This window comes from Ranitomeya imitator, chromosome 3 (assembly GCF_032444005.1).
Source record: "Ranitomeya imitator isolate aRanImi1 chromosome 3, aRanImi1.pri, whole genome shotgun sequence".
Classification (NCBI taxonomy): domain Eukaryota; kingdom Metazoa; phylum Chordata; class Amphibia; order Anura; family Dendrobatidae; genus Ranitomeya; species Ranitomeya imitator.
Genome location: NC_091284.1, coordinates 747,633,976 through 747,649,645, shown reverse-complemented (window position 1 = coordinate 747,649,645; position 15,670 = coordinate 747,633,976). Strand labels below are relative to the sequence as shown.

The window sequence follows — 15,670 nt, the reverse complement described above, 5'->3', positions numbered from 1 at the left end:
TTAACAAAATACAAAGTGAATGAACAAAAGAGAAATCTAAATCTAATTAATATTCGGTGTGACGGCCCTTTGGCTTTTTTGGGCCATGTAGGACAAGCAGGCTTGGCCTCACTCAAAGAGGATTTGGCTTAGTGGAAAGGGCATGGCCAAACATGAGACACTATGCGTAAAATTGTGCTTCAAATTTATCTCACAAAGTCAACTAATAGTTGGTGTGAGCTTAGAATAGACAGTCTAGTTTGGTACTGTGCAAATACTTGATAACGGGGCTCATTTCTACATACTGTGTGGTAGGGCTTCCTGGACATTGTTTTATTTGTCTTGCTATCCCTAACTTTTCCTTCTCTGATATATTTTTCCAGGCATGTAACCCAAAGTATTCTGATTATGAAAAAACTGGATCGATATGTACCAGCGAAAATATTAACGATACATTAACCCGTTACCGCTGGCTAGTCAGTGCCCCTAGGGGCCAGGATGGAGTCACCAGTCCTATGAGGGAGGTGGACTTTGACACTTTCTTTACTTCTTCAAAAATGATTACGCTGGATTCCATATACTTCCAAGCTGGTTCTCGGGTGCAATGTGCGGCACGTGCTGTGAACTCTGAGGGACAAGAAGGTCTGGAACTTACCAGTTCCATTGTAACCATAAGCTCAGAGGATGGTGAGCATTCATTGTCTATGTCATGTATAATTTCTTAGCTACAATTTGTATAGATAGCAGCAACATAGTGTAATGTTACAGGTGTATTTTTTTAGTTTAAACTGGATATTTTCCGGGATAATTCAGAAATTATTTTAAAATGCTACTTTTTATAGCAGTGTCACGCCGGCGTCACACACGCCTTCCCAGCGCCACCCTATTCACTGCATTCATCACTTTGCTGCCTCAGCATCAGACCATCTTCCTGAGCTGCCTTGTGCTCACTGCGATCTCTGCTCCTAGGACTTAGAGAATCTCCACCTGGCTATAGAGAGGTGTGGCAGATCCTACAAGAATTTAATCCTGCTGTGTCCTGCAGGGTTTGCCTTCCCCAGCCTATCCCTAGGCAACAGCAGATTTATTAGGCAGCTCATCCCACCACTCTTTGCCCGTTCATTGGTTCCCAGTTGCTTGTCTCTGGATACTGTGGGTGCATGTTAGTTCTGTCTCTCCTTCTCTTGACCTGGCTCATTTATCATTTATCCTGACCTTGGCTAAGTATACTTAACCTATGCTGCCTGCCCTGACCCTGGGTTGTTTCGCCATGTCTTTGACTCTATCCTCCTGTACCTCGTGCCCGAGTCTCTGATCCTCTGGTCAGCTGATGTAGACCCGGGGACTACCCTGGAGTGGTGAATGGTGTTTACTGGCAGCCCAGCCTATCCTCATCATCAGGGGCTCCAGTGAAGACCAGGTAGACACTTAGTCACGTCCCTCCAGGGTAAGCCCAGCCCGTTGTGCAGTGGGTCTACACCATCCAGCGTTACAAGCAGAACAGTGAAGAGATTGTAAGCTTGTCCAACCTATAACTTATTACACTTTTATATTCTACCAGAATTTATCCTACTAAGGTTAAAGCCCTGATACACATTAGACAAAAGTTTGCCAAACCCACAGATATTGGCGGGATCTGCTGACAGTCTAATGCGTGTGAGGGCCCTTTGACTCTGCCCCTACACATAATATTGGGAGGAGAGAGGTATCAGCACATTGGAATAACAATTGCCAGACTTTTTGTTGTGCACAAAGATAAGCCGCTTTCCAAGAGAGCATAGGAATACTCAGCTGAGCCTTCCTGTGTATGGGAAGTCAAGGGATATATAGGGCTGTCGGCCAGACGATCATTCAGTCAACAGCTATTTAATAGATATAGGTCCCATACAATTTTGGAACACCCTTTACACTTTTGTTAGGCCATTGCTATAGAGGTGTCCTTTCAGCCCATCATTCTTATGGATAATTTCATGAGCCACCCCAGAGTCTCGAAAGTCAAAAGCTTCCTTTGCTGGTTAGCATAAAGAAACAGAACTCATAAAGACCCTTGAGAAGCTGATGAATACCACTGTGAAATAATTCTTTAGGTGGTCAGGATCTGTTACTCACTTCTACCTCATGCATATGCACACATGGCTCAGCCAAGCATGCTTATGTTCTCAACAGGCAAGAAATGCTGGCACCCACCTCTAACGCCTTGCTTATTTCCCTTTAATACAGTGGACATGTTGGCACTGTGACATACTCATACACATTACATCGTCAGCCAAAATTGGCCAATTAGTATAATGTCCATGTAATGTGTATGGCCAGCTTTAGACAAGTCAAGGTTAGGAGGAATGGAGGAGGCCACTACATTAGATTATTTTTCCTTTATTTTTCCAGGACAATACATAAATATCTAGAAGGGAAAATAGCTTTAGGTTCTCTGGATCATATCAAAACCCAGATGGGCACAATTCTTAGCATTATCAAGTGGGAGAACTTACTACCTGGTAATAAATATTTGTCCTTTTCTCTTTACAGGTCTTTGCCAACCTAGAGTGCCAGGAGTAGTGGGAGCTGAACCGTTCTCTGCTAAGATGCGATATACCGGATCTGATGATTCGGACTATCCTAACCTTATAAAAGTGACTATTACTATGCCTCATATTGATGGTAAGTTAGCTCAACAGCATATACATTATGGTGAGTGGCAGAGGCTGGTGATCATTAGTAGGACAGGGAGCACACATAGGGTGCAGGCTTTTTCTGCTTTTGCATGTGTGAATATTTTTGAATGTCCTATGTTCACATTGATACCCTCCACAAGGAGAATCTTGACCTCTTAGACCCCCTATCAGAAGCTCCTCACCCAGCGAAAACATTTGTCCTGCTTTTTAGTGATGAGGGGCGGAGGACCTTGCCCTCATGGGCTTACAATCTACACAGTATTGAGGACAAACAGTAGGTCAGGGTGTTGCGTCAGCTCTGCTGGTGGTGAGGCGGCAGTTGGGTCATTGCAGGCTGTAAGCTTTTCTGAAAAGATGAGTTTTCAGGTTGCATATGAAGGTCTCAGTTGTAGAAGACATTTGGAACATTTGGAAGTGCTTGGCAACTGAGTTCTAGACGATGGTGGATGCTCGGGAAAAGTCTTGGAGATGTTTGGGTGAGAAGAGAAACAGATTTTTGGGTGAGAAGAGGAACAGACCACAGGCTACTGTATGTGTGTAAATGTATAGGGAGATTAGTCTGGAGATGTATGGAGGGGGCAGATTATGAACAGCATTTTAATTCTATTTTATAATATTTCTATTTTTTTGCTATTTTATGAAGTTAGTTAAACCCATATTAGACACTTATAGTCAACATATTTTTCATTTTCAGGCATGCTTCCAGTGATATCGACGCGGGAACTTTCCAATTTTGAGCTGACACTAAGCCCTGATGGCACACGGGCAGGAAATCATAAATGTTCTAATCTGCTGGATTACAATGAAGTGAGGACTCGTTATGGCTTCTTGACTGATGCCACCAAGAATCCCAATGTAATAGGCGAGACATCTCCCTACCAGTATAGTCCACAGCTTAGAGGGTCTAATGCTTTGCGCTTCTACAGAAATCTTAACCTAGAGGCCTGTTTGTGGGACTTCACCAGCTACTATGACATGTCAGAGCTCCTTACTGAATGTGGAGGCACCATTGGCACAGATGGACAGGTAAGCTTAGTCCTAGTTTATGTTACCACTCTCTGCCAAGAATATTCACAGTGGTTAAAGACTGGTTGTATATAACAAATAATAGTATCCACAATGATGCTTTTATTCATTAATGATTTTCAAATGTCTAAATAAATAAAACAATGAATAGATGATGAAAGTTATTTCCAATATACATGATATAATGACTCCATGTATAATCATCAGAGGTAGTCTGAAGACTTAGTGAACCGAGGAGCACTTTTATGAGGCCAGTAGAGTGGCACAATGATTGGTATAGTAGGAGCCATGCCATAAAATAGCATTCTAGTTACACAATCATATAATTGCTCTACACTTAATTTTTCATGGTTTATAAAGATCTCCTGCGCAGGCGTCCACCACCATGAGGTAAGAACCTTGTCTAGGACTTTCCATGAGGGCAGATTAAAGGGAACCTGTCACCTGAATTTGGCGGGACTGGTTTTGGGTCATATGGGCGGAGTTTTCGGGTGTTTGATTCACCCTTTCCTTACCTGCTGGCTGCATGCTGGCTGCAATATTGGATTGAAGTTCATTCTCTGTCCTCCGTAGTACATGCATGCACAAGGCAATCTTTCCTTGCGCAGACGTGTACTATGGAGGACAGAGAATGAACTTCAATCCAATCTTGCAGCCAGCATGCAGCCAGCGGGTAAGGAAAGAGTGAATCAAACACCCAAAAACTCCGCCCATATGACCCAAAACCAGTCCCGCCAAATTCAGGTGACAGAGTCCCTTTAACCCCTTAGTGACGGAGCCAAGTTTTTGAAATCTGACCATTGTCACTTTATGTGGTAATAACTCTGCAACGTTTCAACAAATCCCAGTGATTTTGAGACTGTTTTTTCGTGACACATTATACTTTATGAAAATGGTAAATTTAGGTCAATATGTTTTGTGTTTATTTTTAAAAAATACCAAAAATTTGAGAAAAATGTTAAAAAATTAGCAATTTTCAAAATTTGAATGATTATCCCTTTAATCCAGATAGTCATACCACAGCAAAACATTAATAAATAACATTTCCCACATGTAGGCTTTACATCAGCACCATTTGTAAAATGATATTTTATTTTTTTAGCATTTTAGGAGGTTTAAAATTGTAGCAGCAATTTTTCATTTTTTCAAGGAAATTTACTAAATTTATTTTTTAGGGACTCATCCATGTTTGAAGTAACTTTAGGGGTCTCATATATTGGGAAACCCCCAAACGTGATACCATTTTAAAAACAGCACCCCCTGACATAGCAGTTTTTTATATCAGGTAGTTTATTAACCTTTCAGGTGCTTTACAGGAATGAATGCAAAGTGGTATGACAGAAATGAAAATGTGTATTTTTACCACCTAAATGCCTCTAACTTCTGAACAGATTACTACACCCGGCAGACTCGAAGGCCGCTATTTGGTCATGAATTGCCATGGCAAACATCAGGACCACAAAATCATGATCTGAGGGCACCAATTTGGATAAAGAGGAAGCCCCCACACTCTGTTAACCATATACAGGGTGGAGCGCGGTAATTTGCTGATTTGGGAATGAAATAAAAAAATTATGATCATTAGAAAAATTTATTTTATATTTTAATTATACTGAACAGTAATGGAATTTTTAAATTACATGGTTTTAAATAGTGTATCTGGCAAATGTCGACCTTCGCTATCCACACACTGCTGCATACGTTTTCTGAAGTTTTCATGAACTCTAACAAGCATGTCCACTGGTATTCTGCCAATTTCAGCTTCAATATTATTCCTTAGGTCTTCCAAGGTGTTGGGACGGTTGATATACACCTTAGACTTCAGGTAACCCCAAAGGGAAAAATCGCATGGGGCTAAATCTGGTGAGCGTGCTGGCCAGTTCACATCTCCCCTCAAAGAGATAAGCCGTCCAGGAAACATTTGCCTCAAACAATTCATGGTAACCCTCGCTGTGTGTGCAGTGGCACCATCCTGTTGGAACCATGTATCCTCTAGTTCCATTGCCTCAAGAGCCGGCTGAAAATAATCCTGTATCATAGACAAGTACCGTTCGGAGTTCACAGTTATGGCACGACCATTATCCTGAAAAAAGTAAGGACCAATGATGCCTACTCGTGATATGGCGCACCACACAGTGATGCGGTCCGAATGCAGAGGTCTCTCGTGAACTTCTCTGGGGTTTGTTTCACTCCAGTAACGCATATTTTGTTTGTTTACACACCCACTGAGGTGAGAATGTGCCTCATCAGAAAAAAACACAATTGCGTCACGGGGTATCGTTGCTAACATGTCTTCACAAGAGGTCCGCCGTGTCAAATAGTCCCATGCTGACAAATGTTGGACCACGCACATTTTATACGGGTGAAAATTCAGTTCATCATGAAGAATCCGGTGGAGAGAACGTCTTGAAATGCCAAGAGCAAATGATTGCTTCCGAGCAGAGCGTTTCGGAGATTGCAGTACTGCTGCTCTAACTCTCTCGATGTTTTGTGGTGTTGTAATCCTTCTCTCAGGTCCCCTTCGTACACATGACACATTCCCTGCTGTTCTGAATGCATTCACCCAATTTACAATTGATTGCCGTCCAGGAACACGTCCGCGTGGAGGAACAGCGAATTGTAAACGAAAAGCACGCTGCACTGCAATGATCGATTGGGCATTTGAAAAATACGCTTCAACACAAAATGACCTCTCCTCACGTGTCCACTGCATGATGGCAACTGAAAGGCAGAGGAATACAAATCTCCCATCAGCCACTGTAAGCCACACCCACTCTCCCCTCTCTTCGACCGACAGTGCCGCCACAGCATGCAGTGCAAAAAAGCAAATTACCGCGCTCCACCCTGTATAATGATGTAGTCACTATTTACAGCAGCATCTAAGGGGTTAAACAGATTTGGACGGTGCAAACACTGATCGTGGCTGATGCAGAAAGTTGTCAGCTATAGTGCACAACCAACAGATGCCGGATTGATACCTGTATGGGGATGATATTCTCTTATATGTAAGGTCAGTTAAAAGGCGTATTGGCGGTCATTAAGGGGTTAAGCAGCATTTTGGCAGATATACAGTAAATCCCCTTACTTCCCATTTTCTTAATTTGGGTGGGTCCAATTCACTATTTGCTTTGGGCAACAAGAAGGTAATAATGTCCCTAAAAAATGTAATTTGATATAATTGGAGATTTGGTGATGAGTAGTGATGAGCACACATGCGCTAACAAACGGGCAATCCCTGCATGTGTTGCAGCTGTTGACCAACCGTGAGACATGCCTCCGCAGGAACATATTTTTTGAGCACACTGAAGACATTCGGTTAGCACCCATGCATGATAAGATAACAATTTATATGAGCACGTTCCCTCATCACCAGTGATGAGTTCAAGAAAGGTTCTGAATAAATTGGCAGCAATTTCTGAAAAATCTTTATCTAGGCATATGTAATAAAATTTCATTCCTTGAAATAACAGGAAATTACAAATAAATGTGAGTTGTCTGGTGCAGTTTTTCTTTACCAGGTCCTCAGCTACTCTACAAAATTAAGAAAATCCTAAAAATATGACCTATTGGGATTACATTTTTTCAGAACCGGACTGGTCTAGTGAAATATCAGCCGGTGGCAGATAGGTGGCTGGCACTGTGCCCTTCTTTATGAATATTGTTGTTTCTTTGAGTCTGAACTTCAAAGTTGCAAAAAAAACATACAGTAGATTAGTGTTTGATGAAACTTGCAAAGATCCTCTGCTGGCATGGTGGTAGAATTTAGCAGATGGTCATTAATCTTTATTATAAGCTCTGTGTGTGTGAGCAGTTGCTCTATTTTTAGTCTCTAAGTCATGTAAAACATGAAAGACCCCCTGATGCTTTCTAGAGACATTCGTCTTCATGTATCTTTAGCAGAACAACTCAGATTGGAAATACATTACAGTAAAGGCCATTTAAAGGTAGAAAGTCAATCATGGGAGGGTGCCAATTCTGGGTCACATTTAGATCTACCAGTTGACTTTTTCCAAATATCACTTTTCACCTTATTAAAGGTACTTTATATAGTCTGATAAGACTGCATTCAAGATATACAGTGTTATGATCCGGTGACCTTGGAGCTGCATGAGAACTTTCACTGGAGAAAGTGGCCACTATACTGACCGCAATCCTGAACTTAACACCGCAACTAGAAGTAGCCGTGGAGTGTACCTAACACACCTAGACACCTCGTCACAGCCGGAGGACTAAACACCCCTAAAGATGGAAATAGGAATACTATCTTGCCACAGAGAAAATCCCCAAAGGATAGACAGCCCCCCACAAATATTGGCGGTGAGTCGGAGAGGAAAAAACATACACAGGCAGAAAAACAGGATTTAGCACAGGAGGCCACTCTAGCTAGATAGGACAGGATAGGACAGACTTCTGTGCGGTCAGTATTAAAACCCTTCAAAACATCCACAGCAGAATATACAAAAAACTTCCTACATCTAACTAAAAGATGTAGGAGCGTAAATCTGCAACTCCAGTGAATCCTACAATCAGAGCAGGAATAAAACTGAAACAAGCACACAGCAGTGTGCCACAGATACAAAAACCAAACACTTATCTTTGCTGAATTTGGCAGCAAGCAGGAGAAGCCAGAAAGTGATCCAACACTTCACAAGGAACATTGACAACTGGCAAGGGCTAAAGGATCCTGCACACCTAAATATCCCAGTCAGAATTGTAATCATCCAATACACCTGGCCAGGACTGCGAGTCAGAGACAACTCCATTCCCACCTACAACCACTGGAGGGAACCCAAGAGCAGAATTCACAACAATACAGTATTTGATATTCAGTATATTTAGACTGTACTGAGCCACAGGAAATTATTCATTGCGTTTACAGTTCACAGATGGGCTTCCTTCAACGACTGTAAAAGTGGCTAGAATTCGAGTTTTTGTTGTGTAATTTTGTTTTCTCTCAGGGTTGGCGTATTTCTGGGCAGAGATGACACAGGGTGGACTGTAGTCTGCTGTAATCTCTCATTGCAAAATGTTACACCCATGTTCCTGTTCTGCAGGCGAAACCTGTAAATTGAAGTTTAACATCAGAAGCAAATCCCAGATTCTAAGCATTACTGTTTTCAGTTCAGAGGCTACTTATTCAAGAAGCCAGGTTATTAGAAATGTTATTACAGCATCCATCCTAGACAGCGTCGCTCACTGGTGATGCTGACCATTGGCTTACCTGCATGGACCAGACTAACCTGCATGTACTCCAGCAACATTTCGGATGGTGGCTCATGGCATCTGCACCTCCATGTGAAATTATGTTACTCCAGCAAAGTAGTAGCATATACTTTTGATGTAATTTACTACAATTATGATGAATCTGTTAAGCAAGCATGATCACGCCCCTTCCTGCCCAGTCTTCCCCCATTTATAAAAAGATGGCTGAGCTAGCCAACACTGATATAGAAATGCCAAGAGTCACACGAGGTCAAAGAAGTAATTGGGCTTAGTTCCACCTCCAAATTCGATTCTGCATGAATTTAGCAAAGGTAAAAGGCCATCAAAATGTAAAAAAAAAATCCTTACCTTAGGTCTCACCTCTCCGATCCATTCTCTACACACAGTCACCCGTCCGTTCCTCGTCACATCTTAGATCACCACTATACGCGTTGAATTCCCGGCCTCTCACACTAGACCAGGTCTTCCAAGTTTAATTAGGACCAGAAGGGTTCTGCGCATGGGCATGCTAGGTCATAGCGCATACCATGATGTTATGACACAATTACATTTGGCTTGAACTTGCACAGAATCCTCTCGGGCCTCATTAAACTCAGAAGCCAAAGCCCAGCATTGGAGGGACGGGAACATCAACAAGACTGGTGATGATCTGAAAATGCGATAAGTTTCTGAGGGGTCAGAGTGGTGAGTGATGACATGAGTGTAAGAATTTTTTAATTTTTTTTACTCATGTTCATTTTGCTCTAGGATCTGGAGTTTAAATTAGCTGAAAACAACTTCTCAGATTTCCCAGGAAATTCCGTGGAAACATGTCAATTAAAATTTTGTGCAATCCATTCATCTCTAGCTAAAAGTCATCTGTCAATGGGATCAACCCTTTACATCTGTATTTTCATGTAGGTCATAGAAAGTTGAATCAAGTTATACCTTAATATCTGCAATTCGATGGATGGTTCCTGAGAAATCCATGTTTTCCCATATGCAAATGGTCAGCAAGTATTGTTATGGAGACATCAGACTGTATCATTGAAGGAAGATTGTAGCATCATCTACCAGATGCGTTGTCTGCCTTTAAAAACTATGTATCATAATTAATAGATGATTGTCATAAAGAAAAATTAAAATCCCAAAGACATCTCCAGAGAGGGGGCATATCACATTGAACATATGGGATTCATTGTGCCTGGGAAGAGAGTAACTAACTAAAACAAGGGAAATGACGGAAAGAGCTAACACTTTAATCTACATTGTATTAGGGGCCTCCTGTGGTGACCAGATAATTACAGCAGGGAGATTTGCTGGAAAGAAGACAAGAAGTCTGAGATCTGTTTTAAGTAGTTATGGGGAAGTACCTTTATCAGAGATACAGCTTCCTCTGATCAAATGATTTTCTTTTGTCTCTAGTGTCCAGATATGAATATTGGGGATTGCAACTATCCGATATTTATGGGAGACATATTTTCATTGCTGTAGTGAAGGGACGAACAAAAGGCATGCACTCACATCACTTTAAGGCCATTCTAACCCCTCACACTTAAAGGGAACCTGTCACCAAGTTTGGCCGATACCACTTACGGGCACCATCTTTCAGGGCTTATATACATCATTCTGTAGTGTTGTCAAAAGCTGCATTCAGGGGATGATCTTGGACTCTAGGACATTTTTCTTTCCAATTTCATATTATTAGATCTGACATTATTAGTGAACCGAAAAAGCTGTATGTATAGCTGGATTTTAGTTATAACTTTCATGCGTAGGTATCATGTCAAGCGTGGAAGTCTCCTTTATCAGAATTAGTGTCACCCACTATAATACATTGCTTATTGTTTTCAACTAATGAACCATAGTCAAGGTATATGGTGAAAGAAACAATGGGGGACTGATGTGAAAAGCGCTACTCTAAGGTTACCAAGTTCAGTTCACGCCGCGAGGCACACTACGGGGTCACTTCATTGTGCCCATGGTTAAAAATAATACATTTCATGTGTCACTGATATTACATGTCCAACTTTATGTTTGGCTGAAATAAAGGCATCAATTCCACTTTGGACTGTTCCTACTTTGCAGTGTGGCACAGCCATAGATGTGCTTTTCGGAAAATATTCCATGGACAAGTACTGTGGCCATAGACATTACCTTATTCTTGGATGAGAGACATAATTCTTCTGATCAGCCATTTATTGCCATTTCCATTGGATCCAAGATGCGACATATAGCCCATGATGCCATTCCGTGGGGCCGTAGATGGCCTCTATTTTAGTGAATTCGCACGCAGCAAGTTGCAAAAAAAATCTTATTCTGGATAATATGAGTTTCTGTAAAATTCAAGAATTCAACTCCCCTCGAATAAATTTGCTCATTTCCGTAAGGGATAGAAGGAGGCACCTGTAACCCTTTTGTTGTTCAATTTAATACTAAACAAGTTTTCTGGTAGGAAAAATAGATGAAAAAGTAAACTCAGTGACATAAGCCCCACTGTTCAGGCTGTATGGAGGAGACATCTGTGCCACACTTTGTCCCCTCCTGTCTCCAGGAGAAATCTTACGGCTGGTTAGACCTGATATAGGTGGTAAATGTGCCGTGAATAGCTCGGTGTGCGCAGAGTCGGCTATTTACTCACCTCTCTGATGGTAACATGAGAACACTGATACTATTTCTGGGCTCTCGCATTTATATCCTCAGGTGTTCTTAACACAAGTATTGTATATAGATGTCCTGCCTGTAGCTAAATGCCACTTTTCAAGGATTAATACATGGAGTAATAGTAAAAAACAAAATTGTGCTACCATCATCATTAGTGATGAGCGAGTATGCTCGATACTCGGGTTTCTCCGAGCATGCTCAGGTGGTTTCTGAGTATTTTGGCATGCTCAGTGATTTAGTATATGTCGACGCAGCTGCATGATTTTCGGCTGCTATACAGCTTGAATACATGTGGGGGTTGTTAGGGAATCCCCACATGTATTCAAGCTGTTTGCAGCCGCAAATCAAGCAGCTGCATCGACATAAACTAAATCTCCGAGGACGCCGAAATACTCGGAAACCACCCAAGCATGCTCGGAGAAACCCGAGTAACGAGTACACGCGCTCATCACTAATCATCATGTAATGGTGAAGCTGATTTGCCTGATACTTGTACACCAGTTTAATTGCCTATTATGTCATCCTAGAATTTTTATTCATTTTTCTTATTGTCTACTATTCATTTAGACATGTTACAGGTATAATTTAGGATAATGAAGCCAGGACTACTGCTGCCAATCACTGGTGGGTGGATGGTTTATTTTAAGTGGTTTTTTTCTTATTTAAACCCTTAAGGACCAAGCCACTTTGTAGGTTAATGACCAGACCATAATTTTGAAATCTGACCACTGTCACTTTATGTGGTTATAACTCTGGAACGCTTCAATGGATCCCACTGATTCTGAGATTGTTCGTTCATCACATAATGTACTTTATGATAGTGGTAAAATTTCTTCAAAATTACTTGTGTTTATTTCTGAAAAAAATGTAGGTTTGGCAAAATTTTTGAAAATTTTACAATTTTCAAAATTTTAATTTTTATGTCCCTAAATCAGAGCTTTATGTCACACAAAATAGTTAATAAATAACATTTCTCACATGTCTACTTTACATCAGCACAATTTTTGAACCATAATTTTTTTTTTGTTAGGAAGTTATGAGGGTTAAAATAAAAGTTGACCAGCGATTTCTCATTTTTCCAACAAAATTTACGAAACCTTTTTCTAGGGACTACCTCACATTTGAAGTGACTTTGGGGGCCTATATGACAGAAAATACAAAAAAGTGACACCATTCTAAAAACTGCACCCCTCAGGGTACTCAAAAACTTTTAACTATTAACTATTAACCTTTCAAGTTCTTCACAAGAACCGAAGCAATGTAGAAGGAAAAAATTAACATTTAACTTTATTTAACAAAAATTTTACTTCGGACACAATTTTTTTATTTTCTCAAAGGTATCAGGAGAAAATGAACCACAATATTTGTTGTTCAATTTCTCCTGAGTACACCGATACCCCATGTGTCGAGGAAGACCACTCTTTAGGCGCACAGCAGGGCTCAGAAGGGATGGGAAATTTGAGGTTTTGAGCGTCAAATTGGCTGGAATCAAGAGCGGACGTCATGTCGTGTTTGGAGAGCCCCTGATGTGACTAAACAGTGGAAACCCCACAAAAGTGACCCCATTTTAGAAACTAGACCCCTCAAGGGATTTATGTAGATGTTTGGTGAGCACCCTGAACCCCCAAGTGCTTCACATACGTTTATAACTTAGAGCCTGCAAATTAAAAATCACATTTTTTTCTACAAAAATAATCTTTTGGCCCCTATTTTTTTATTTTAACAAAGGTAGCATGAGGAAATGGACCCCAAAAATTTTTGTGCAATTTCTCCTGAGTACGTCGATACCCCATGTGGGGAGGAAGACCACTGTTTGGGCGCACGGCAGGGCTCGGAAGGGAAGGACCACCGTTTCATGTTTTGATTGCAAAATTGTCTGGAATCGCGTTTGGAGAGTCCCTGATAATTTAGGAATGCAGAATTAGCTGAATTTCTTTTGGGGGGGCAAGGAGCCATTTTGCTTTTCCAGAGCCTTTGTGCTACCAGTAACGTGGAAGCACCCTATCTTTCCGTTAACAGATGACGGACCTGAGTGGGGACTTTCTTTTTTTGTGGATTGAGCGGAAGCTTTTATTGGGAACATTTTTCATAACATTTGGGATCACATTTATCCAGCGCTCTACGCTGAGCACATACTTTGGGGTTTCCATCTAAATCTCCAAGTGACATGACAGATGAAACACCGAAGGGATCCAATCACAATAATGAGGCAGCAGAGTTACTCTGGCCTCCATCTGCTCTCTGTTCAGCGTTGTCCTTCCTTTCAGAGGTGCACGCCTAAAAAGACGGACACTTCCGGATCCTATGGCATTCACAGTGTCTCCATCTGCCTCATTACAGGGAATCTTCTGCCAGCGGTTCTGTCTGAATCACGTATTTCAGAGATTTGCATGGTGTGAGCGCTCAGTGTTGTGAATTCTGTGGCTGAATTCACTCCTGTGGTCACAAGTGGTACTGCAGCTTCTGAGCTTCCTCCCTCAGGTGTTCTGGTGAGCTCGTTGGCTGCTTTGTTATTTAACTCCACCTGATTCTGTCTTCCTTGCTCCTTGTCAATGTTCCAGTGTTGGACCTGAGCTTCTGGATCTTTCCTGTGGCCTGCTGCTCTGCTTAGATAAGTGCTTCTTTGCTTTTGTTGCTATTTTTTCTGTCCAGCTTGTCTATTCGTTTTGCTGGAAGCTCTGAGACGCAAAGGGTGTACCGCCGTGCCGTTAGTTCGGCACGGTGGGTCTTTTTGCCCCCTTTGCATGGTTTTTTGCTTTAGGGTTTTTTGTAGACTGCAAAGTTCTCTTTGCTATCCTCGCTCTATCTAGAATATCGGGCCTCACTTTGCTGAATCTATTTCATCCCTACGTTTGTCTTTTCATCTTGCTAACAGTCATTATATGTGGGGGGCTGCCTTTTCCTTTGGGGTATTTCTCTGAGGCAAGTCAGGCTTGTTTTTCTATCTTCAGGCTAGTCAGCTCCTCAGGCTGTGCCGAGTTGCATAGGTAGTGACAGGCGCAATCCACAGCTGCCTTTAGTTGTGTTTAGGATAGGTTCAGGTTTTGCGGTCTACAGAGATTCCACGTCTCAGAGCTCGTTCTATTGTTTTTGGGTTATTGTCAGATCACTGTATGTGCTCTGATTGCTGGCACACTGTGTTACTGGATTGCCTACATAACAGCTCAGTGTAGAGCGCAGGATAAATGTGCGTCGAACTTTACTGCGATCTTTGGGAGTCAGAATGAACAAATCCACAGCAGGTGAAGAATTGGTTTTCTTTATTTTTTTACGCTGTTCATTGTGCGGTATAAGTGATTAGGAGACTTTATTCTTCGGGTCAATGTGATTACAGTGATACCAGATTTATATCTGTTTTTCTTATGTTTGGCTACTGTCACAGACTAAAAGACGCTTTTTTTGCAAGAAGTTGTTGCATCGCCATATTTTGAGATCTATAATTTTTCCATATTTCATCCCACAGAGTCATGCGAGGGCTTGTTTTTTGCTGGACAAGCTGACTTTTTATTGGTACCATTTTCGGGCTCATGACATTTTTTGATCGCTTTCTATTTTGATTTTTGTGAAGGCAGAATGAAGAAAAACCAGCAATTCAGGAATTGTTTTTCTTTTGTTTTTCATTTTATTCCACTTTTTCCAAACGGTATGATGATAAAGCATAGTTTGCTACTTTTTTGTGTTTTTTTTTATGGCGTTCACTGAAGGGGTTAACTAGCATGACACTTTTATAGATCGGTTTGTTCCGGACGTGGCTATATCAAACGTGTACTTTTTTTTGTTCTATTTAATTTTTTTTTACATAAAAATTTGTATTTATTAGTGGATTTATTATTATTATTATTATTATCTTGTCATTTTTTTACATATTTTAATCAAACTTTTTTACCTAGTCCCTAGCATGGTCTCAGAAGCTTTCTGTAGCTTGGTGACCCGGGGGTCGTCATGATGTCCCCGGGTCACCATGGCAATGATAAGGCCCACGCGATGACGCCGATTTAAAGGCGGTCCTGTCCCTCTGCCTCTCTCTTGAATGCTCAATCGCAGCATTTAGGGGGTTAAAAGCCAGGGGCAATGCTGACACCGCTCCTGGCTGTTATTGCAGGCACTGCCAGAGCTGAGCTGCTGCA

At 41.4% G+C, this 15,670-nt stretch overlaps 1 protein-coding gene across 1 annotated transcript in view; it reads left to right on the top strand.

Moving 5' to 3' along the window:
- Positions 1-15,670, top strand: part of FREM2 (FRAS1 related extracellular matrix 2) — a 337,360-nt gene that overhangs the window by 277,029 nt on the left and 44,661 nt on the right. The window contains exons 14-16 of the mRNA XM_069758934.1: positions 363-666; positions 2,506-2,637; positions 3,346-3,677. Coding sequence (XP_069615035.1) covers positions 363-666; positions 2,506-2,637; positions 3,346-3,677 — 768 coding nt within the window. The remainder of the gene's footprint in view (positions 1-362; positions 667-2,505; positions 2,638-3,345; positions 3,678-15,670) is intronic.